At 36.7% G+C, this 25,016-nt stretch overlaps 1 protein-coding gene across 4 annotated transcripts in view; it reads left to right on the top strand.

Moving 5' to 3' along the window:
* The window catches only part of FGF14 (fibroblast growth factor 14), a 614,997-nt gene that overhangs the window by 474,424 nt on the left and 115,557 nt on the right, over window positions 1-25,016 (top strand). For 3 of the 4 annotated variants that reach the window (XM_047084855.1, XM_047084920.1, XM_047084997.1), the window contains 2 exons: window positions 18,431-18,541; window positions 24,504-24,607. In XM_047084855.1, the coding sequence (XP_046940811.1) occupies window positions 18,431-18,541; window positions 24,504-24,607 (215 nt within the window). The remainder of the gene's footprint in view (window positions 1-18,430; window positions 18,542-24,503; window positions 24,608-25,016) is intronic. The other variant, XM_047085069.1, reaches the window with a different exon arrangement.

The raw sequence follows: 25,016 nt of genomic DNA, 5'->3' as shown, positions 1-25,016 counted from the left end.
TTGAGTTGATTAGGGAGATACTACAGCAATTTGTTTAGCTACAAGTATTTCAGAGAAATATTGATAAGAATTTAAGGCTTTTTTGTTGTTGCTTTTCTATTAATGATCTTATTACATAACCTGTCTTCATGAAGCAAGAGTATTCTTGCTTAAAATATTATTTAAATTAATCCCCTGCGGAAATGTCAGTGGGAACAATCTTGAATGACCTAAAGACCCAAAGTCATAGCATTTAACAAAACCAGTCTTTAAATTTTATTACATGTGCGCACATGCACGCACGTGCGCGCGCGCGCGCGCGCGCGCGCACACACACACACACACACACACTGCTAACATTCTCTACAGCAAAGCTTAGAATTTTGAATTTGGAAATTTAGAACCAAACCAAATGCACTTCTCACATTACATTTTTAAAATTTATTTTACTGAGGATTCATTGTGTGTAGAGTAGTAGTCTGTAGTTGAATATGTTCTCTAAAATGTCACAACATAGATCATTTCTCAATTAAGCAAAACCAGACACAACACCTTCTTGTCTCTGCACTGTTTAATGTGCCAACTGTTCAGGTTGTGTTTCATATGTCCCAGAGCTGCCTGCAGACTGTGGTCACCCTGGCGTGCCATTATCCCAAAGTCCTCTAACCCCATCCTGTCCAACAACATGTCTTCAGAAATAATTTTCCCCAAGAGGATATTCCTATTACCTGGAAAACCCTTCTCTCAATCCACCTTCCACATCCTGGCCATCTGTGACTCTGTTCCCACCTCACACTCTCTCCAAGGCCTTCCACTAACCACCTAGGCTAGAATAACCAGCCCTTAGTAGTTATGTCTATACCACACGTTTCAGTTCATTACAAAAGATGTCCCTCTTCTTTGGTTGGTGGTATTCTCTGAATGAACACTTAAGTCTTTTATTATTGTTGATCTGTTTTCTATCCTATCCAACTTGAAGACCACATAAAGTTGTAAATTCCTTAAAAAATAAAACACCTTCAAACCAAAATCCACTAGGATTTCAGGCTTTTGTATGGAGTTAGAATTGAAGGAGGAGTTTTAAATCTGCTTCCATACATCTGTGTTCAAGGACTGAACCAGGATTTAAAAATTAGTAAAAATGTTGGGATTTGTGTTCCCTAAGAAGTTATATTGTCAAAGAAAAGAGCAAATAACAGACATGAGCATGGATGTGGTTAAGTGGTGTTTCTGACTAGTGTTTTAAAGTTTTTTTTGCTCGTGCTATTTGTCATCTGAAACTAGCCTCACTGAGGCGTGACTGCAAACCTTCCAGATCTCGTTCTCCTTTGAGGCTTCAGCTACACCAGCCTCTCTGGCTCTTCTCTAGGACACTGTGACTTTTTTCAGGGGCCCATTCCGGCTCAGTTACAGGTCAGAAAGGCTTTTGGGCAAAGAGGAACTTCACACACTGAAAGGAGCAGGGCTCCCTGAGTGGTGCCTTTTTCAGCATTGTTTTTCTCTTTTAGATGTTAAACATATGGATCTGATGCCAAAGCTACAAACCATAAATCCAGTTTAAGCAAAGGACTTAAAATTGAGGCTTAGGACTTCAGTGTACATTCAGGAGGGGAGGGGTAGGGAGGGCAGGAGGATCAGATCCTCACCCAGCTGCCACTTCTCTTCCTCCTGCCTACACTGCACCCTGAAAATGTATCCAAATCATGGGACTGGTTATTGAGTAAACATGCTGTAACCATGCAACTATATTTGTGAACTAAAGTAAAAGTTAAAGAAACTTGAAATACTAAAAAAAAAAAAAAAAAAAAGTTAAATTGAATACAAAATCTCCTGCACATTTCCTCCCAGACTTGAGAAGGTCTCGCTCCTGTAGAAATATGCCTGGCTCGCCTACAGCTCAGCACCCCATGGTTCACCTTATGACATATCAACATATTCTCAATCTTTCACCTGCTATAGATTTCCATCTTCTAAACTTTGCTCTAATAAGCAGGATCTGTCTGTTTTCCTTTAACAGCTTAGTAAGAAATTGCCCCCCAACCCCCCTCACTCCAGTCTCCTCACTGGTGTCCACTCTGCCTCACTTCCTAATTGTGAGCAGTCCAACCCCCTAGGAGAGGAAAGGGGTGAAGCTTGCCATTCTCGTGCCTGTGTGCGAGGGGAGGGACCATGGTCCTAAAGTGGTCCTTTGCCCATGATGATGGCTTCCACTTTTTAAAATAAAGTTGTCCTTTTCTCATATTTGTCTTGTATCTTCAGATAAATGTTTTGTTTTTAAAGCAGGCCTGAAATTAGGGCATGCGAAGTAGCAATGCTTTCCCCAGTTCCCTGGATAGATAACCATCTAATCACTTCTTGAACGCTTCATTGCAGGGGAAGCCGTGACCTCGTGGGAGAGTTCACTCTTTCTTTCACTGGACAGCTGCATTTCTCCCCCCTTATTAATTCATTTATTCAGCTAGTCATTATTTATTGAGCACCTAGTATATGACAGACACCCTTCTAGGTCCCTGGAACATAGTAGTTATCACAGAGATAACACCACCACCTTCACATAAGTTCAATCTTGACGTCACTCTACTTATGTCTTATTTCTGTCATCCAGGGCAAGACTAAATAATCCACTATCTGTCTCCGTGACAACCCCATAAATTTTGGAAAACAATGAAATTCCACCTTCTTCAGATTAAACGTTCTCTAATACAGTTTTGCCAGGGCCCGCCATGTCAGTCATTGTCCTCTAATCTGTCAGTGCTCTCATTGTGTGCTTTCAGTGAATCACTGTGACCTCTGGGTGCTCCGAATACACTAGGGTCCTCAGCCAAAGCCCGGCTCAATGGAATGCGGATAGGCAGGAGGCCAGACCCCAGAGGCTCTGATGCCAGCTCCATCATTCCCTTCTTGTGTTATCTTGGGCAAGGCACATACCCCTCTTAGCCTCAGTCTGCTTATGTGTAACGTGAGGATAATAATGCCACCTACTTCAAAAGTTTGCTGTAGGATTCATGACTCAATATGGAAGAAGCACTTAGAGTAGTTTCCAGACCAGAGTATGGGCTCAGGAGATGACAGCTGTCATTCTTCCTACTGTTACATTTAGCGTTGAAACTTTCTGTTTGCCCAGCCTCATTATTTCAGGACCCACATCATATGTTGGCTTGCTGATGCTGGGAATAATGGACAGCAATCTGCTTTGACTGTAAATTCCTCTCAGCTCCTAACAGAGAGCCTGGAACAGAGTAGTTGTTTGAGTGAGCCAGTTAAATATCTTGGCTTTTTGCAGTGCACTTAAACAGAACATGGTGAGGATTTCTTCTCTTGTTTTCCAAGATGAATCGATCTATTCCTGGAGCTATACTATATGGAGTTTCAGTGATGGATGCACCATTAAGGATTCTTTGAAGAAATTGTTATGAAATGTCATTTAAGTGTAATAAATAAAAATGATAAGAGGCACCACTTCCTGATAAATTATGCAGAAGTTTTCGGCTTTCAACATACACACACCTCATCACAATTGAACTCTAAAACCAAGACTAAATTCTGCATCATCCTTTATGGAACTTCCACATTGATTTCCAGTTTTGTTTTGTTTTGTTTTGTTTTGTTTTGTTTTCATGACCTTTGGTTTAAATGTTTTACCTCTCTAGTTGGAAGTGTCCATGTCAATTGTGATGAATAGGTACCTTTCAATACCTTCTCCTTCCTCCTCCCTCCCCTGCTGCTTTAGAGGTTCTGGAGGGAGTAGCCTTGGTTCACAAAAGAGTTTATGACTCTCATCTCCTCCTAGAAGCAGCTGGAAGACAAATGTCTGAAGCAGACACTTTTTTAAAAAAAATTTTATGTTTATTTATTTTTAAGACAGAGAGAGAGAGAGAGAGAGCATGAGCAGAAGGGAAGAAAGAGAGAGACACAGATTCTGAAGCAGGCTCCAGGCTCTGAGCTGTCAGCACAGCACAGAGCCTGACACGGGGCTCAACCCACAAACCATGAGATCAGGACCTGAGCCAAAGTTGGACGCTCAACTGATTGAGCCAGCCAGAGGCTCCTGAAGCAGAAACTTTGAAGGAAAGAGAGCTCAGATGTCTGTACCTTCCCTAAATGGAAGCAGCCTTATGGGATTATCAGTACCACTTTCAACAAGTTCATTACAGCCAGCTCTGACCATTGGGTGGAGATCTCTCTGTAGCCCTAGAAGTGAACAGGCAAAATGAGATTATACCTGCTTTGAAATACTATTTCTCAAATGTGTGAGCCTCAGCTCTGGAGAAGGCATTGATCAGCCCTTGTTATGTGGTTATTTTCCTAAATTCACCTATGGTCCTGATTATTTTCTTGGCATAGTACACTTAGGAAAGTGCGTCCAGACCCTGAAGCAAATGTGTGCTCAAAAGACAAAAACACTTTTTTTCATGTAAAGTTCCCAGTTTCTTCCTCTACAATTTCTCTTAAGAAAGCTAAGAAAACTATGCATCTAACATGAATGTTGTTTACATGGTTAATGCAACACTTTATACTGTTTGCAACATAACTTTCACTGGAAGCCTTTAGATACTTTAATTTTGACAGATGCTCTTGATTCTTTTTTTTTTTAATTTTTTTTAATGTTTTTATTTATTTTTGAGACAGAAAGAGACAGAGCATGAGCAGGGGAGGGGCAGAGAGAGAGGGAGACACAGAATCTGAAACAGGCTCTGGGCTCCAAGCTGTCAGCACAGAGCCCGACGCGGGGCTCGAACTCATGGACTGCGAGATCATGACCTGAGCTGAAGTCGGACGCTCAACCGACTGAGCCACCCAGGCGCCCCATGCTCTTGATTCTTAAACATCATACTTTTTGTCCTGCTAATCCTCAATTTTAGATAATGTGATCACAGCTGGGAAGCAAATTCATACAACCTGCTATAGGTCTGACTGGCTGTGAAAATTCTATGAATGAATCAAATACTAGTTTTCAGGTTTCTTATGTTTAGGAAATCCCATTTCTAGTTTCTCAGAGAAGTAGATCATACCTTGTAGTGATTTAACAGAGTATATTAAATTTCACAGATAACACTCTAAGCCTTAGGCTTTTTTTCCTCTATATCCTTACTGATTTTCTGTGTATTTGTTGCATAATTTTTTGAGAACAGAGTTGAAATTTCTGACTGTAATTTTATAGTTTTTTGTTTCTCCTTGAAGTTACATTGATTTTTGCTTCATGTAGTTGAAACTGTCAGTACGTGCATAAACATTCAGGATTTTTAATGTATTCTTAATGAACTGACTCCTTAATCATTATGAAATAATCCCTCTTTATCCACTGTAAGATTCTTTACCCTGAGATCTCTTTCATCCTTATTAATATATATTTTCATCTTTTTGTTTTTTGTTTTAATCGCTCTACTAAGGTGTAATTGTTGTAAAATAATCTCTCCGTATTTAAAGTGTACAATTCTATGAGTTTGACATAAGAAACTATAATCATGGGGCACCTGGGTGGCTCAGTCAGTTGAGTGTCTGACTCTTAGTTTTGGCTCAGGCTATGACCTCACCGTTTGTGAGTTCGAGTCCCAGGTCAGGCTTTGAACTGACAGTGCTGAACCTGCTTGAGATTCCCTCTCTTCCTCTCTCCCTCTCTCTCTCTTGGCCCCTCCCCTGATCATGCTCTGTCTCTCTCAAAATAAATAAATAAACTTAAAAGAAAAAAAAGAAACCACAATCACACTCAACATTATGAATATGTCCATCACCCCAAAATTTCCTTATGCCTCTTTGTGCTCCTAATTTTTTTTTTTAGACAAAGAGAGATAGCACAGGTGGGAGAGGGGCAGAGGGAGAGAGACTGAGAATCTTAAGCAGGCTCCATGCCCGGCTCGCAGCCCGTGGTGACCCCATGAGCCTGGAATCATAACCTGAGCCAAAATCAACAGTTGGGCACTCAACCAACTGAGCCACCCAGGCGCCCCCATTTTTTTATTATTATTATATGACTTTTATTCAACACAATTATTTTGGCATCCATCCATTTTGTTGCATTTATCAATTGCTCATTCCTTTTTTTTTTTTTTTTTTTTTTTTGCTGAGTGGTATTCCATTGTATGGCTATTCCACAGGGTTTTTTTTTGTTTGTTTTTTGGTGTTTTTTTTTTTTTTTAATCCATTCATCTGTTAAATAGACATTTGGGTTGTTTCCAGTTTGGGGCTATTACAAATAATTACAAATAACTATTCACATACATGGTTTGAATGGACATAAGCTTTTATTGCTATTGAGTGAATATCTACAAGTGCAATGACTGAATTATGTAGGCAGGTTTATGTTGAACATTTTAAGAATCTGCAAACAGCTTTCTAAAGTCAGTGGAGTAATTTCTATTCCTCCCATTAGTGTAGGTGAGTTCCAGTTTGTCCACATCCTTGCCAACAATTTGTCTGGTACTCTTTTTAATTTTAATCTTGTAATATGTGTAACTGTAACCCGCTATGGCTTTAATTTTCATTTCCCCAATGACTACTGATGTTGTGCATCTTTTCATGAACTTTGTTTTCATCTGCAAATATTCTGATAAAATTCTCTATAGTTTTGTGCATTTGATTTATTGGAATCTTGTTATCTTATTATTGAGTTTTAAGTCTTTATGTATTAGTGGATACAAGCCTTTATTGAGGCACAAACCATGTAAGTATTTTCACCCAGTCTGTGACTTGTCCTAAAGTCTTTTAGCAGTTTATTTTGGAGTGGAAGTTTTTGAATTTTTATACAGTTCAGCTTATCAATGTTTTCTTCAGTGGATCATGCTTTTGGTGTTGTATCTAAGGCCAGGACAGGGTATGTCATTCAAGGAGCTCAGGGCGAAATGAAAATGCAAGGCCTATTGTTAAAAAAAAACTATTAATAATTTCAAGATGGTATCAGCAGAACATTAAACCAAATGTGGGGCCTTTCTAATAGCATATATGGTATATATTTAAGTGTGTGTAGCATATTTCCATTTCTCCTTTCCTGGTATTTATACTATTGCCATCTTATGTTTCACTTTTACACGTTATAAACCCCACATTGCATTATGATTTTTGCCTAAATGGTCAATTATCATTAAAAGAGATATAAATAACAAAAAATGTATGTCTTGACCTGTGTATTTACTATCACCAGTGCTCATTATCTTAGATTAGATACATATTGCTCTCTGATATCATTTTCTTTGTCTCTGAGTACCTTCCCTCAACATTTCTCGTAATGGAATCCTTCTGATGGTATACTCTTTCTTTTCTGTGTGTCAAAAAATTTCTTTATTTTACCTTTGTTTTTTAAAGATATGTTCACTATTTTAGAGTTTTAAGATATTTCTCTCAGTGCGTTAAAGATGTTGCTACATTGTTTTCTTGCTTGAATTGTTACAAACAAAATATCCGCTGTCTTTCTTGTCTTTATTTCTCTACGTAATGTGTTTTTCCTTACGGGGGAGGGGGGAAGAGATTGTTTCTCTATCACTGGTTTTGAGTACTGCCAGTAAGATGTGTCTTGATGTAGTTTTTGTCATATTTCCTGTCTTTAGAATTTGTTAAGCTATTTGGATATTGGATACATTTTACCATTTTGGAAGTTTTTCAGCCATTATTTCTTCAAATCTTTTTCCTTCTTGTCCTGTTGATAATCTCTTCTGGAGACTTCAGTTAAACATGCCTCTTGTCGCTTCAAGTTATCACACAACTAAGGCTCTGTTTATTTGTTTAATTATTTTTTCTCTGTGGGTTTCATTTGGAACCATTTTTATTGTTATGTCTTCAAGTTTACCCTTTTATTTCTGCAATTCCAAATCCACAATTAAACACAACCAATATTTTTGTTTTTGTTTTTGTTTTTCATTTCACAACTTGTGACTTTCATCTGTAGAAGTTCATTTGGGGCCCTTTTTGTGTCTTCTGTGTCTCTACTTAATTTTTGAATTGTGCAATACAGTTATAATGACCTCATGTCCTTTTCTAATATTCTAACATCTGAGGATGTTCTAGTTCAGTTTGATATATTGATTTTTCCCCTTGTTACAGGTGAAATCTCTGTGTTTCTTTGCATGCTTGGTAATTTTTTATTGGATTCCAAATATTTTTAATTTTACTTTATTGAGTGCTCAAAATTTTTGTATTCCTATAAATATTCTTGAGCTTATTCTGGGATGCAGTTAATTTCCTTTGAAATGGTATACTCTTTCGTACTTGTTTTTAGGATTTTTTAGGTGAGACTAATGCAGGACTCAGACTACGGTTAATTTTTCTCCCTATTGAAGTAAGACCCTATTTATACTCTGCTCAATCCCCATGAATTATGAATTTTTCCGGTCTGACTAGTGGGAACAGGTAGTGTTTACAGTCCTGTGTGTTTTTGAGGCAGTGTTACCTCTAATCCTCTCAGATGGTTTTCCCCAATTAGGGATGGTTTCCCCACATAAACTGTAGATCAATGCAAAGCTGAATACTCACAGGAACCCTCTGCAGATCTTAGATGTTCTCTCTTTCAGCAGCTCTCTCTTTCCCAATCTACTGTATGCCATCTACTTTGGTCTCTCTGGACTTTAAGTTCAATTTCCTCAATTTAGGAAGTCCACTGGGCTCCCTGCCCTTCTCTATGCCCTGGAATCTCTCTCAGGAAATAGTAGGACTCACCTTATTTCTTTACCATCACTCAGGGACTACTGTTTTTCATTTCCTGATGTCCAGTGTCTTGCAAAATTCAATTTGTGATTTTTTTATTGTTTCCTGTGAAAGAGTACTTCTGGTCCCTGTTACTCTATCTTGGTCAGATGTAGAAATCACTTTTTAAAGAAAGTCTGCATAATTATGAAACTCTCTCAGATAATGCCATATAGTTCATGTAACATTCACATTCTTTTTCACTCATATTTACAGCACCAAAATTTGTCTATTGTAATAGTATTTGAATATAAAATATTAGCAAGTGTTAATACTACTCTTGTTACTCAAGCCATTCAGTGATATTTGATTAACCTCAAATTTTATGAAGGACATAGAGAGAGGCATGATTAATATTTATAATATGCGATTATATTTTATCTTATAATAAGTATAAAAAGGCTTTTTGGATGAGCTGCAAGAAGTGAAAAGATTATCAAAGTCAAAGAATGTCATTTTGATCACTTAAGTGGCAAAGTGGTCCCACACTTTGCTACTTGTGTGTGTGTGTGTGTGTGTGTGTGCATGCCACACTGTGAAAAAAAGTATCACAAGTTTAATTTCCAAATTGTGAGTATTTCAAGATGGCACAGCTTCCTTTCAGAATTCCAAAGAGGTTTGTAGTAGTTATTGCCAATAGTGGTTTTCTTAATTTAAAAAATCCTGTAATGAAGAAATGGAAAGAAGAGTTATCATTGAACATTTAGAGGCTGGTTGAATAAGCACGGAATATTCTAGTAATTTAACTAGAAATACATAGTATTATGTGCTTATTGAAAATATATTGCTAAGATTTTGAACACTCCTTTGAGATACTTGTCTGAAAGCAGCAGTAAGAACACAAATACCAAATGTATAGAGTTAAAAAAAATAAATATTATTTAGGTAGCAACTAACCTTAAATATCTCAGATTCCACTCTTCCTATGACAATAGCATTTGAAATTTTAAGTTAAATGCTTAGTTATTTGCTTGGCAATCTAGGAAATATTATGTCCTCAGTAAGCCAGCAGCATGGTCATTTCTGATACCTAGGCTAATGTAAGGAAATTGCTATAAAATGTCAAAATATTGTTAAGTTTCTTTTAGTATTTGATGTCATTGATGAAGAATTTGAACATGAATGATGTGTTCATATTTGTAAGTGTTTCAGACTCCACACAGAGTGACACATCAACACTGAACGAGACAGAGAATACCACTTCTTTGCATTTGCGTGTATGTTTTCTGGCCAGGAGGAAATGAAATAATTGATAAATTAGGAATCCTTGACAGAATATATTATCAGCAAAGCTTTCTTTAGATGTAACAATAATAATGATTGACTTGAACCCTACTTGTTGTCACTGAAGGACACACATTTTTCGTTCTTAAATATGTACAAGAATTTTTTATATTATCTTTTCCAATTACATAATTAACACTTATAATTTATTTTTAAATATATAATTAAAATTTAGAAGGAATATGTTAGCAAACCAAAACACACGTATTTTATCATTATTTATCTTTGTAAGTGATGAATAAATAAAGGAAAACAGTAGATTCAATGTTTGGCCATTTTATTGTTCAATTCCAAATTATGTTGGGGTCATAGGACCTCCAGTGTGTTTCTAATATGTTAGAATCTTGCAATTAGAGAACCTCAATGGAAAATAGTATTGGAAGAGGATACTTTTAACTGAGATCCAGAGATGTGTTCCCTTTTGGAGCTTGTAGACACTGGATATTCACAAAGCTAGTGATAGTTCAACCCTGCATTAGGAATCCCAAGAATTACTCTTATTTCTGTATGCTCCTTGGAGTTGAGGGTCACATATTAAGCAAGATATTATGGCCTTCCTTCCCTTTAGTCATCTTCTTAAGTGTCTTCCCCAAGAAGATGCTCTACCCACTGTTGTTTCCTGAATGTACACTACTAAGAGGGATTTTTTTTTTTTTTGGCTCAAATTGTTTTGGAATTTTTTTTTAATTATTAGAATTTCCATTTCAAAACCCACATTTATCTCAAGCATGCTCTGCTCCTTCAATTCTTAACTAAGATATAAAAAATGCATCTTGCCTCAAATGCCATTTAGGGTTTATATATAGATTCTTTTTAAAGACGAATGAAATAAATTCAGTCATTAAATATTTGTTGAACAGCTACTCTGTGCAAAGAATAGTGATAGGCTACTTTGAATAACAGATGATACAAATTATCAAGGGGTTTATAATGTACTTGCAGGACAGGAAGACATATAAACCCAATAATTTCACACATGACTAATTGGCATGGAACCATATTATACATTTCCCTTACCCCCCCTCAGTAGACAGCAAGCTCTTTGAGGGCAGGAACTATTTTTTTTTTTTTATGCAAGGTTCTATCTCTAGTGCCTGCAGGCATAAGATTCTGGTAGGCAGAGGTGGAGAGCCTGTTATAGGCTGTAGAAACAGCAGTTAAAATTGAACAGACATACGTAGTAATGCATTGAATTGGGGTGGTGATCAGGCAACCATTCGGAAGTAGCTGACACAGGATTCTTAGAGGCTGGGCCCCGGGGGTAGCATGGGGGCAATTTCCAGAGGAAATTGATTGAATGCCATCCTAAGGAATTATCAAAAACATAGCAGGTTTTCACATACCTTTAGTTTATTTATCACTTTCCTAATGTCCCTACCGCACCCTTTTCCCTCAGCCCTTTGGAAGAGCTCTTGAACATGGTTTATTTTTATGGCTGAATTATATGATAATTTATGGCTTTGGGTAAATTATTCACAATGCTATTTTCTGCTACTAAGAGTGCCAAAATCTAATTAGATCTGCCACAAAAATGTCTATTCCAAAAGTTGCTTTTTACCCTATAAAAAACATGTGATTTTTCCATAGCTAATAGAGAAGTGACATTTAAGAACCTGCACTGATAACCAACTAGTACCAAAATTTATGTGTAAACAAACATGGTATGTGTGATGTATATACATTTTTATATTTTCTATGTAAAAACACATGCCATATTGTGAATTTTTCAATTTAAATAATGATTACAAATATATCCATCATTCTAAGGATTATCCTGATTTCTCTTTTGTCAGTCTGCACATTGCGTGAAAACAATTTTTGTGACAGTGATTGATTTAAATGAACTCACTTCTGAGAGAGTGATTGTTTTCATTTAAAATGTTGGGTATTTTTTTTTCCTGTATCTGAAGGCACTTGAACTGCTTTGCATTTCTCTCAGTTCTGAGTATTGAGGCTAATATATTATGAAACATTTTTTTGAAATATATGCACATTAGCTTTCATTATTTCTACTTTAATTAATGTCAGAGAGCATAGTTAGTACAGAGTTTCAAACAAGGAGTATCCTCAAAACATTTTTAGTAAGATGTGCAAGCACAGTCAGTATTTAAAAAAGAAAACAGAAGGAAAAAGGATAATTAAAACAAAGTTTTCATATTTTCCTAATTAGAGTAAATATTCTGAATGTGTATCTTAGAAGACAATAAAGAACTCTAACAGTCTTATGAATTGCAAACTATTTTTGCATTTTTTACATGGCTAGCTAAAATGTAAGTGTGGGATTTCAGATATTTATTTTCCTTCAATTATTAATTGAGAGTCGAGTTTGTAGGGGTTTCAGATATATCAGTACTGAAAACAAAATCCTCATTCTTGTAGGGCTTATTTTTAACATTCACTAGAAGAATGTCACCAAACCTTCTTATCCTATTATTTTTATGAAAAACAAATGAGAATGTTCATCAATATAAGCTTGTTTAACACATGTAATATTTTCACTGTTTTATATTCAAGCATACTCTTAATTTGGGGTGATGTTCTGTTTTTATCATAGTAGATGTATTCTTAACGTTTTCAAATACTTTTGACTGACTTCATGTTAGATATGAATAGGTAGGTCGTCATTGCTCCATTACTCATTTGTGGACTTGTTTTCAACCACATAATCCTTGTGAAGGAATTGTCATCTTTGCTGTTTTCTTGGCGTTAGATTTTTTTTGAGTATCACTATTAATCCATATTATCTCTGTCAGATTTTTTCCCTAAAATATCTTAACTTTAGTTAAACTAGATAATAGAACTTATAAGTCTACTTAACCAAGAAGACATAAACTTCTGCATTTTGCAGATCACTTATTGGGAACAATGACTGACAGCCAGGACACTGTGCCAGTCCCTCAGAACTAGAGAATGCCCTGAACCTACCTCAGGTACTTCAAGGACCTCATATGACATGTGAACCTGAAGACTCCAAAGTCAATCCATGTAAACTATTAGCAAAGCTTAATTTCTTTCTCAGTTTTGGGGATGACAATCAAACAGGAAGTTCTAATACTGGGTCTTCACACGCTACATTGCATTGCCTTTCCTTTCTTTTTGGGAGGGAGGCAGCCCATGATGGATGCTCTTTTTTAGAGACTTGTACTCCTGTTGCAGCTGCCCAGACTGGTTCTTGTCCATTCTGGAAGTCATGTGAGATACTTTTGGTCTTTCCTGTCAATGTTTCCCTCACAGAATCATGAAATAATATGTATAAGTGAGCTGTCCAGCACGTATTAGGCTGAAGTTGAGTCTTGCTATAGAGACTCAACTGCTATAGTCTTGCTATAGAGACTCATATGGAGGGTTATGTTGTCCTCTACATGGTAGATCGAGAAATTTAGTCATGCCGTTGCCAGACCACATATAGCTGCTGTGATTTGCTTTCTCAGGAAAATTGTTTTGTTTTCTTTTGTGTTTGTCACGGATATTTGGCTTCATACTTTTGGCCTTTGAGGAAAGAGCTTGTTTCCTTCTGTTTTAATTATTTGAAAGAGTGACCTCATGCTATAAACGGTGATATTGCACTATGGCTAGTTTTATTAGTGAGGATCATAGTGAGTGTTTTATGGACATGTGGCTAAGCACAAAGAGAAACTAATAAGTGGACTCCAGAAAATTTGGGGCAACCAGTTAATCTACAACAGTAATATGCATTTAGGTTATTTGCATGCATGTATTTCAGTATTATTTGCAAGCATGTATGAAATGTTATCGTTACACATCCTTTGTCAAAAGACATTAATATGTTTTATTAAAAAATCTCCATTTTCATTATAAAATTATAGGAGATTTTTTAAATAATAAAGTGTTGAAAAACATATAGGAACCAGCAAAATATATTTATATTTCACATTTTTGTGTGTTGTTTCCCATGTATTTTCCCTATGGATAGTATTTCTTATGTGGTCATGCTCATATTATATACACATATGTCATTACACAAAAGTTTATAATACTGGGGATTTAGTTTTAAGTTAGAAGTCTGGAAAATACAATTGCCTGGTCAAAACTTTTGGTCATTTTTTAGGCTTTACTGCCATCCTGGATTTCATGTTATTATAATTTTCATTCTTATTAGCAATATATGAAATGACTAGATAATTACCCAGTCAGCATTCATTTAAGAAATCTATGTTGCCCAGTTCCTATTTGTCTAGACCCTGGAAATGTAACAGTGAGCATATCATACATCTCAGTTTTCTTCGTGAAACTTAGAGTACAGTTTGGAGATAGACATCAATCACATAATTGCACAAATAAATATGAAATTCAAATAACGAATTACAAAGCAAAATAGTAACATTTATTAACCTCCATTTAGGTTGTATTATTTCCTGTACCTTTTAATATATTAAAAACATTTCAAAATGAAGTAGTTTTGATGTTTGGCTAATGTGAATAATGCTGTAGTTTTTTAAAAATAAGTAATGCCCATGAAGAATGCTGCCATGAAAGTGTTTAAAGAAGGAATCTGAACTCACTTGAGGTATCAGGAAAGTGCCCCAGAAGAAGAATTGATGGAGCTGAACTTCAGAAGGAGAAAAAGAAGTTAAATACTCAAAGATGTGTGCATGTGGGTATGTGCACACAGATGTGCAAGGGGGCATCTTTATGTAGAGACAGGAAAGGTTAAGGGGACAGGATAAATGTGGAACATTATGGGATATTTGTAGGCAGCCCACAGTGACCTGGGCTGGGCTATACAGGGGATGGAGTGGAGTAGTAGAAGACAATGCAGGGCATGTGAGTAGTTCAGTGAGTGGCCAGAGTCCCTGCATATTTACTGATCTGCTGGATGGAATGGGCCCACTGCAGGTGCAAAGACCACCCAGGAGAGGCAATGAGGGGCCTGAAGAACTGCTGGCAGTGCAAATAGAACAAGGAGCAAGTGAGGGAGATCTTGAAGACAGCATCTGCAAAAACCGAGCAATTCTTTAGCCGGAATGACAAAGGCAGGCACAGTGTTGAGACCTTTCACATGAGTTGATGAGTCAGCGATACAAGTACCTTCCGACTGGAGTTGGTGGAGGAGGGAGAATGACACAGATGAGTTTAAACCTACAGTGTTAAATCTGCAACGTTGGTGAGGGTTTCATGAGTGGAAATTTATTGGGAATGTGGCCAATGGCAAAGTGGGGTGGATCATAGAAGAGATTTTCAAGCACTTTGATTCTTTCTAACTTCATGTGATTGTTCTAATCACTGATTTGACCCTAGGTATGCAGGGTTTGGGTTTATATACAGCTGTGGTTAATCTTTAAAATCTAGTTTAAAAAAAAGAAAACAAGATTGGTTTGCATTTTAGTTTAGATTCTTTTTTTTTTTAATTATTTTTTGGGACAGAGAGAGACAGTGCATGAACGGGGGAGGGGCAGAGAGAGAGGGAGACACAGAATCGGAAACAGGCTCCAGGCTCTGAGCCATCAGCCCAGAGCCTGACGCGAGGATCGAACTCCCGGACCGCGAGATCGTGACCTGGCTGAAGTCGGACGCTTAACCGACTGCGCCACCCAGGCGCCCCTAGTTTAGATTCTTAAGATGGTTCGGGCCAATTGTTCAACTTCCAGAGGCCACACAGTTTAGTGGTTAAAATGTAGATCATGTTCAAACCCCAGTGGAGCACTTGTCAGTTTTGTGTTCTTTGTCAATTACTCCATCATTCTGACTCCACCTTCTCATCTTCAAAGTGGGCTTTCTAATAAGTTGTGGTTTGTTCAATGAGTTAATCCTGTAACGTACTTACCACAGTGCCTGGCGCCTGGGAAGAGCACAGTCAGTGTTATTATGGTTCCTCAAAAAGAGAACATCAAATAATGTGAAACTAGATGCATAGAAATCAATTTGGTTTCGTTTCTTTGAAATTGAGTGAGAACTCAAAACTATGGTTTCATTCTTTGCTCACACTTTGCTCAGACTTATGTCCTCCAGTCCCATCCATGTTGTCACAAATGGCACAATTTCCTTCTTTTTAAAGGCTGAAAAATATTCTGTTGTGCACTTATACCACATTTTCTTTATCCATTCACTTGCTGATGCACACTTAGGTTGTTTCCATATCTTGGCTATTGTGAATAATGCTGTAGTGGACATGGAGCTGTAGATCTCTTTGAGACCCTGATTTCATTTCCTGTGGCTGTGTACCCAGAAGTGGGATTGTGGTAACAAGCGGATTGGTTGTTTAATTTTTAATTTTTTAAGGAACCTCCATACTGTATTCCACAGTGGCTGCATCAATTTGTATTCCCACCAACAGTACACAAGGATTCCACTTTCTCCACATTCTCACCAATACTTGTTATCTCTTGTCTTTTTGATAATAGGAAAAGCAACAAAAAAAGAAGAGGAAGAAGTGTTCTCTTTAAGTGTGAGGGAGCTTGTGGGGGTTATGTGTCTTTTACTGCCTTGCCTGACCTACTTAATTCGAGTAGTAGCTAAAATGTAGAATTATTAACACTACGTGATTCAAAACATAAAGCTTTTACAGAGGATTATCAATCTCTGAAATTCCTTGTATGTCCTCATGGCAATTAAAAACCTGACTTTTTACCTTTGTTCTCTTCTTTTCCATGCCATTTATTTGCAGTGATGAGCATAAATACGATGCAGCATAAATAAGAAAAGAAGTCCTCAATACGTAGAGGGTCAATAACCCAGTCAAATTTTACTGAGCGAATGGCAGACTAAGGTGCAAGAGTAATTTTTCCCACTAATTCACTTCTTAGAATTGTGTGATTTTTAAAGGTATATACTACAGAATAAGGAACATATGTCACACAATCCCAATAATCACTTAGATTGTTTTTTAATCCTAGTCTTCTAGAAGCATCTATTATATTTAGTTACACTGATGTGATGCTGTGGTGTTCATGCAGTATTCCCCCCAGATTTTCTTCACTATCATATGATCTTTGAAGAAAATCTAAGTACCAAAAAGTCATTTCTCAAATTATTAGTTATATTATGTGTCCATAATAATATATATTGACATTGTCTTTAGTTTCTTGAGGACTAAACAAAAGACTAAGGGTATTCTGGTTTGGAAGAGCCTTTTTTTTTTTTTTTGACATGTGTGTTTTTTTGTTTGTGTTCACCTGTTGGCAAATCCACAAATTTTCTGTCAATTACAAGATGGTAGCCTTCATCGTTCTGTGCCATTCTACTGTTTGATAGCATGATCGTATTTGCATGTTCCATTCAGCGATTGTGGAGAGTTGCCAGTTGCCATGGTGATGAATATGATGTCCAACATCATATCTAGTCATAAAACAAGGATGGCCTTTGAAAAGCCACATGTAAATATTTATTTTCAAAGGTACAGCTGGCTCTTTGTGAAGCCTGGGTCACTTGAATGGTTTTCTTTTCAATGAATCATCAAATGAGAAGTCTGTTACCATATGATTTCCCGTTTTGCTTTAATAAACTTCCACTGTCCTCTATCCTTGGCCCTTTTGGCTAAGAATCAAAATCCACGTTATATAATTTCACTCTATTTTTTAGTTATAAATGTGTGTAAACGGTCTAATTCGTCCAGATTATGGCCACAGAGCTGACCTGACAGCATAGGTTTGTTATGGTGCCTCACCCTGAGCTCAGAAATCGACTCTCCCATTTTTCTATGGGTCATGCATGAGTACTAGATGCTTCCATGCCAGTCAGGCTGACCCTTTAGACATCAAAGAGGCATTCTCCATAATGGGGCTTTTTCTAAGAATGCATATGAAAATGTTAGTATGATTTTTTTTTAATTTTTTTTTCAACGTTTTTTATTTTATTTTTGGGACAGAGAGAGACAGAGCATGAACGGGGGAGGGGCAGAGAGAGAGGGAGACACAGAATCGGAAACAGGCTCCAGGCTCTGAGCCATCAGCCCAGAGCCTGACGCGGGGCTCGAACTCATGGACCGCGAGATCGTGACCTGGCTGAAGTCGGACGCTTAACCGACTGCGCCACCCAGGCACCCCTATGATTTTTTTTTATTATAGGCTTTTCACCTTTTGGGATTACTTGTCAAATTAAGTAAAAAGAAAAATCCATTAAAAAGCCTTTAATAAGGTTTCTTAGAAGCAGAAGTTTGCACAACTCTTGTACTACCATCCTGAATGACATTAGACTATTAGACTAATTAGTTTAGGACTTAGCTAATAATTAAACGAATAGATTATTAAGTAGCTCGACTGTGTTAATGAATAATTTAAATCCACACATTAGTTTCATAAAAGGACCTATTTTCTGCTGCTGACACATGCAACTTATGACTGCTTTTTCCTCACCTTTACTGATCAATATGCTCTAAGTTTGATTCAGACAGAGGAATCTGGGAGATAGAGAGTGAAAGGTGCTACTTCTATCCAATGCCCTCTTCTGAAAAAGAAAGAAAAGAATCAGAAAAAGAAAAAAAGAAACTCTATTCTGACACATTGTGAGGCTTATGATAACTATGTTTGCCTTTCAGATCCCCAGCTCAAGGGTATAGTGACCAGGTTATATTGCAGGCAAGGCTACTACTTGCAAATGCATCCCGATGGAGCTCTCGATGGAACCAAGGATGACAGCACTAATTCTAGTAAGTGACAACCTCAGGCCACCCGTTAACACAGTTGGTAGAAGCTACGCTGCTGCTTAAATGACTTCTTAAAAGACATTTACAAATACTTGTTGTGTTGGTTCATTTTTACAAATGTTACACACTAGAATGCCATTTACCATTGTACTTGGACCACATGGATGAAAACATTAACAGCAACAAAAGAAAGCTATCATTTTAAGATAATTAGAGGTTATTTTCTCTCTTTCTCTTTTTTTCAAAATGATTGTTACATCCAGCATTATTGTTACTTTTAATCTTCATTATCCTAAAAGTGAAATAAGGACACCAGTGCATCCAGATGAAAGTTGAATCCATGTTTACTTTGGAAATACTGTTTTTATCGGGCTTGTAGCTTTTTAATGATAATTGTGGAAATTCAAGAGCTGTAAGGATTAGTTGTTTCAAATAATGGAAATGGAATTTTTCAAATTCTTTGCATTCAACCAGAAAAGATAGTATCTTTTTTGTAGAGAGGATGTGAAAGTTCTGTACCTTTAAATACATTGTACAAAATGTTTACATTATATATTTGGGTCTGTGATGATTTTTCTTTAGTTGAAAAGCCATTGACCCTCCATTGTATTAGTGTCTGCCTTCACTTTACTGTTTTTTAATATATAATTCTTCTTTGTGTTTTCATCCTGGTGTCTCTTCTTACTCAATTGTTTGTGTTTACCCTTCCCATTTTCTGTTTATTCTGGCATAGAAGTCCTTTTAATTTAGCACATCAGTTTTAAAATAGACCCTTTCCAATGCTCAGGAGAATGAATGAAAGCAAAAACTGATTTTATTGGAAATATTTATTCACATATTAACAGTGGATCCGGAGTGCATATGAATCTTTTCCTCCATTTAACATTAGCCCTTCATTTATAGAACATCATCCCATGAGAAGAAGGGAGGATTTGAATACATATAACCAAATTATAGGCACTTTCTGTTTTAAGTTCTAGTAATCCAATTTTTAGTAGCCCCAAGATCATCTAATAATATAAAGCAGACTGTTTTTGCATTTGATGTCACTATGTGAAGTGTCAGTATTTTTCTAGCCATTGTGTTTACCTTTTAGAATTTGGACCTTGCATCATTTAAATTTTTTTTCAACCTAAAAATGTTCTGTTTATCTGCATTTTCTTCCTTTTCAATCTCTAATCTTTTTCTCTCTTTGTGTCTATTATGTTGTCCTTTTGTCCTTTTAAACTTTTCCCTATTGTATTTGTTCATTGATTTTTTTTGTCAAGTGGTTTATTTCCTTCTTTGATTTAGAGAAAAGAGAAGGTAAAGCAATTCAAACACAAGGAAGAAAGAGAAAACATTTTTATTCTTAAGACTGATGTCAACCATTGTTTATTTGTTGGGATTTTGATATTGGATTGAACTTTTTAAAATTGTAAGGACTTGACCATCTTTGACCTATGAAAGATGCCAGTTTCTTCTGGTTCAAACTAATACATGTGTGTCTGTTCATTTTCTTCTCCCTATCTTTATCTCCTTACCCATTCTTTGACAAAAGGCATTCTCTTTTTCTTATGTCTTATACTTGTGGGAGTCATGGACTCTCAAGATTTGTTAAGTTCTGATGTCTTCAATGTTTTCTGATTTCCTTTGACCAAAATCCAGTGGAGCATGAGGAATAGTTTTCCATAACTCTGATTACTGCAAAAACTATGACATTCTGACTTAGAGTTTGAGGCCATCCCTTATGCCAAAATTTTTAAGAAAGGAAATAAACCATAGCTATATGAAAATGCTGCTTAGTTTCTCAGAAAAATAATTCTCTTCACAGGTTTTATGCATTTTCCCCTACCTTCTTCTTTGGTTTTTGTAATGCCAAACAAGTTGGTTATTTTTAACGATGGGAATCAATATCAAATTAAGGTGTGTTAGGTAGACACTATCTTTTAAAAGCGTATTGCTTCAGAATTGAATAAGGAGCACAATATTTTCTAAACTGTGAAAGTGCAGATTTATACATTATCTGCACACACACACACACACACACACACACACACACACACACACAATTGTATCTGGTTATGCAAACAGTATTAAACACCAAACTGGAAATCTGAGACTAGACACCAAAAGGCACACAACCTTCTGTTCTCTAAATGTGTGGGGCTTGTTTTCTCCTACTGTGTAACCACACTTGAAGGAACAAGAGTCTGGCAGCACTTGCAGTCCTCTCTAATCCCCCTAATACTGTCGAGGAACAATTTAAACAATAAAGAGGGGACAGGATCTCCTGTAGAGAAGCCACAGAACCAAGTCCTAGTGCCCACACTCAAGGGGCTTGCATTCCTGTGCAAAGAGCTGTCCCACACCTTCTGTTCCATTTTATGTGCCCTTTTGGCCAGTTGGGTTAGTTTTGTTACCATTTCAACATTTTCCAAAACATAGCAGAATAGAGAGAAACAGGGTGAGATACAGGTTCTCTCCTCAAAAGGCCATTAAAAATTATATGACCATAAAACTTAATAAAACATGGCAGGACTGTGGTAGTTTTATAAAAGCCGTGGGAATTACTGATTCACTCTACTTTTGTGTGTCATCACTTTTGTAGTTGAAAAGCACATTTTTTAGATAGAATTTTAAGATTATTTTCTTTTCTCTGGTTCATTACAGTAGTCTTATGAATCTTCAGAAAATCATAAGCCATGAAAAGTATTCTCTAAACATGAGGGTGAGCACTAGAGATGCTGGTAGGCGGGTCCTGGCAGCACTGCCCTTTTGGTTTGACGAAGGGTGTGATGTAAGAATTCACAAATGCATTCCAGATTTTTGATAATCCTCTGAATCCAAACCAAAGACTAGTAATCTGTAAGTAGGAAAAATAAGGAGAAATAATCTAAAGGTAACCATGCTGCCACCTTGAAAGTTACTATATGACAAAACTGAGGCTTGAGGCTTCAAATCTTCATGATTTGAGTTGGACACATATCCCCACAACTGAACATGAGCTTATTTAGAACTAGGTACAGTCAGAACGACCCTACTAAGCTGCCTTTGTCAAGATTTTTAGGTGAGTTGAGAAGAGAGAGAAAGGCCAGCAGACAGTGAGCCTGATCCTAACATCCTCCCTGGGTTTTCCAGCCCAAGATCTAGAAATCTCCCGGAAGGAAAGTGGCATGACAGTGACTGATGATGGGTGATTGGTCCTAATAGAGAAGATACTGTAGCAACTTGACTGCTTACTATTGGCATCTATGTGCCCTGGAGAGATCTTTCACAGAAAGAAATGAGTACACAGGTTACTTCATCACACACTCATTTTCAGGGTATATTCATTTAAAATTCTTAGAGCTGCCCATCTATCTACTAAACATTAGCCTTACCATGAACTATGGCATTTGATTAGGGTGTAGTTTTCTTTTCCCCTAGTTTGCTTTTGGGGATGTCCTGAGGTTTTCCTGTGCTCTTAAACTTAACTGCTCCCATAACCAGATTTAATAAATGCTACAAGCACCCCTCTCATCTTAGAAATTCCCGACCTGATAATTTGATGTGTAAAAATTGCCCATCACTCACAGCTACCACCATGCTACAGGCCTTGGGATGGCTGTTCCCATCTTGGCTGTACTTCAGCGTCATTTGAGGAGCTTTTTAAAAAATTTCCTTATGCCCTAAACCCTAAACCCACTTCCAGAAATTCTTATTTAATTTAATTAGTCTGTGTTTGGGCATGGATATTCTGCTTTATGAATACAGCTAATTTTAAAGTATGGCCGGGATTGAAAATCACTACTGTACGGAAAACTAGAGTGTTCCACAGAATAAATAGGGTAGCATGAACATCTTATTATTCTGAACTCCCCTAGGCTTTGTGACATTGCTTTATAATTATATAAAATACAAAAGGAATGGAAAATATAATGATGTCTCAATTAACATGGGTATCTGTAGTTTTAATTAGCACCATGGATTCATCATGATCAGCTCTGAATGGGCTTCCACATGACAGTGGTTACATGGATTAACTTTGATTTGTCTTTCTGTAAATGATAATAACTGACATTTTGGAATTCAGGTCCCAACCAAAATCCTAGGGAAAAAACCTATTTTTTGGTAAGGTCATTTTAGGCTATCATCTATAATTTTTCTCTTTCCTATACCATATTATTTTGATGAGTTCATGATGTACTTACTTTCTAGAATTATACCATCTGGCCTCTATCAAATATATGGCACCTACAAATACCATTAGGAGTGTATAAAGATTAGAATGATTAAGTTTGAATGGGTTAAGTTAGAATAGTTTTCAAGGACAGGCATCCAACTATGTTTTTTTTCTCCAGAACTTTTACACCTAAATCAGGAATTGTTCTATGGTACCCATCCTTTCAAAATATAAGGGAAATAGGAGAGTTTAGGTGTTCTGGCTAAGAGTGAAATTAGCCAATGGTCCTGTCCCACAAAGAAGAAATACTGAGTTACAATGACACAAGTACCATGTACTGTTCAATGACTCCCACTCATGTTTACTATTAAGTAATAGAAGTGAGCAAGCATAAGCCTCATTCTTTTATAACATAAGCCTCTAGAATCCTATGGAAAAGAGTCCAAAGATAGGTTGAATCATGAAAGCTAGTATCCACTTAATCATTTTGCCCCTGAGTATTCCTTTAGGGATGATTATCTATGACCATGGCCTGCCATGTTCCTTTCATCACAGGCATCTTGACATCTTGGGATCAGTAACATGTAATACTTGGAAAAGAAGGTATAAATTTCCCCCACCCTTCAGAGAAAAAATGTGATGCCTCAGAATTAAATAGAAATTAATTTATAAAGTACATTTTTAATTATATACTGAGTAGACCCATAGATTGAAGCCAAAATTACCCACACTTTTCAAATTATTTGTCTTTTGTGGAATACATTTGAGAACCTAAACCTCAGGTATTTTGTTTACATGTTTACTTCAACATTTCAGGGTTGTCGTTGCCTGTTCTGGCCTGATCCAGTTAGTTGGAACTACTCTTGAATTAAGACCTTGAGTGGGAGCAGATAACCGCACTGTGGATAATTAATAGCTCTCTTAAAAATGTATTTACGTTAAGGTCCCCCAAATCATGAAGCAGTTAATACTGAGGATGGTGCTAGAATAACCACAAAAGAGTCAACATGTAACCCCAGGATGACAATGTGTTAAAGGAATGTTAAGACTTTTTTTTAAAACTCAGTGATAACATTGCTATCTGTACTATGTAAAATAATAGAAAAATACTTTTCTGGTCAATAAGGGAAGAAATGATACATGGAAACATAAATGAGTTTTTATCTCACAGATGGGTAAAATTGAACACTTTCCCCTCTTAGTTATCACTCACAGTTTTATAAGATATTAGTAAAAAAAAAATGTCTCTCTTTAAAATGTGCATGCCGTTCAGTATGATTCGTTCTTTCTAAATTGAGCACATTGGCAGGTACACACCTTTTCTGGGCTCTGCTGTCATCTCATGTTGGTTCAGCAAGACTAATTTAGTTTTGAAATTATCTTTTAAACTTCTAGCCTGTCCTGCACTGCAGTGATAAAACATGCTTTCTGCTTGAAAGACCAGACTACACATTCAACTTGGACTTTTTTGATTCCACTCTTTGAGAATCTTCACAGCTGATTTCTTTTGGCATCAAACGATGTCAGAGACTGTGATACTGGAATCATGATTCCAGGCTTGAGTCTGTGTATTGGTCCACCAATTCTTTGCAATGCTATAGGTGGACTGCTGATATCTATACGTTGAAGCTCAAGGGCTGATTTTACCCATTGAAGATACGTCTTCATTAGAAAGAGAAATAAAACTTAACTAATTGGAACTTCTCAGAAGGTTGTAACATAGATGATTTTTTTTTCAATAAAAGAAATGAAAGACAGAAAAGTGATGGCAAAGCTTTGCTTCCCCTGCCTATTTGTGACAGGCCATGTTTATCTTTACAGCACTGTTCAACCTCATACCAGTGGGACTGCGCGTTGTTGCCATCCAGGGAGTGAAGACAGGATTGTATATAGCCATGAATGGAGAAGGTTACCTCTACCCATCAGTAAGTAACATGCCAAAGGTGTTGGCCATTCATTCAATGTTTGCAAAAAAAACCCCAAAACGGTAGTAGCAACAACAAAAATGAGAAGGATCTGTGTCTATTGACTCTGCCATCTTTGCTTTAATATTTGATCTTTACTACAGTGCTGTAAGGGCTGTTTCTTTATTATTCATCCCTGTCTGATAATATCAGTATATATGTCAAGTGGAAGAGTAATATTACCTCTTAAAATTGTGCGTTTGCGTATTTTAAAAAAATGAGCTAGTTTGTAGAAAATTGAATAATTTTGAAAGGGTTGAGGTTAATATAATCTTTTATTTCTATTTAGAAATGTACTTGTCTTAGAGAGTTTCCTGTAAAAGATTATTTTATAAAAAGAAACAGAATTATTATGAATTCTAAAAAATAA

The sequence above is a fragment of the Lynx rufus genome, unplaced genomic scaffold (assembly GCF_022079265.1).
Source record: "Lynx rufus isolate CCGP_SWC_20201006 ecotype Redwood Valley unplaced genomic scaffold, mLynRuf1.p SCAF_1, whole genome shotgun sequence".
Lineage (NCBI taxonomy): Eukaryota > Metazoa > Chordata > Mammalia > Carnivora > Felidae > Lynx > Lynx rufus.
The sequence above is the reverse complement of the archived record's forward strand: the minus strand, read 5'-3'. Positions and strand labels throughout refer to the sequence as shown.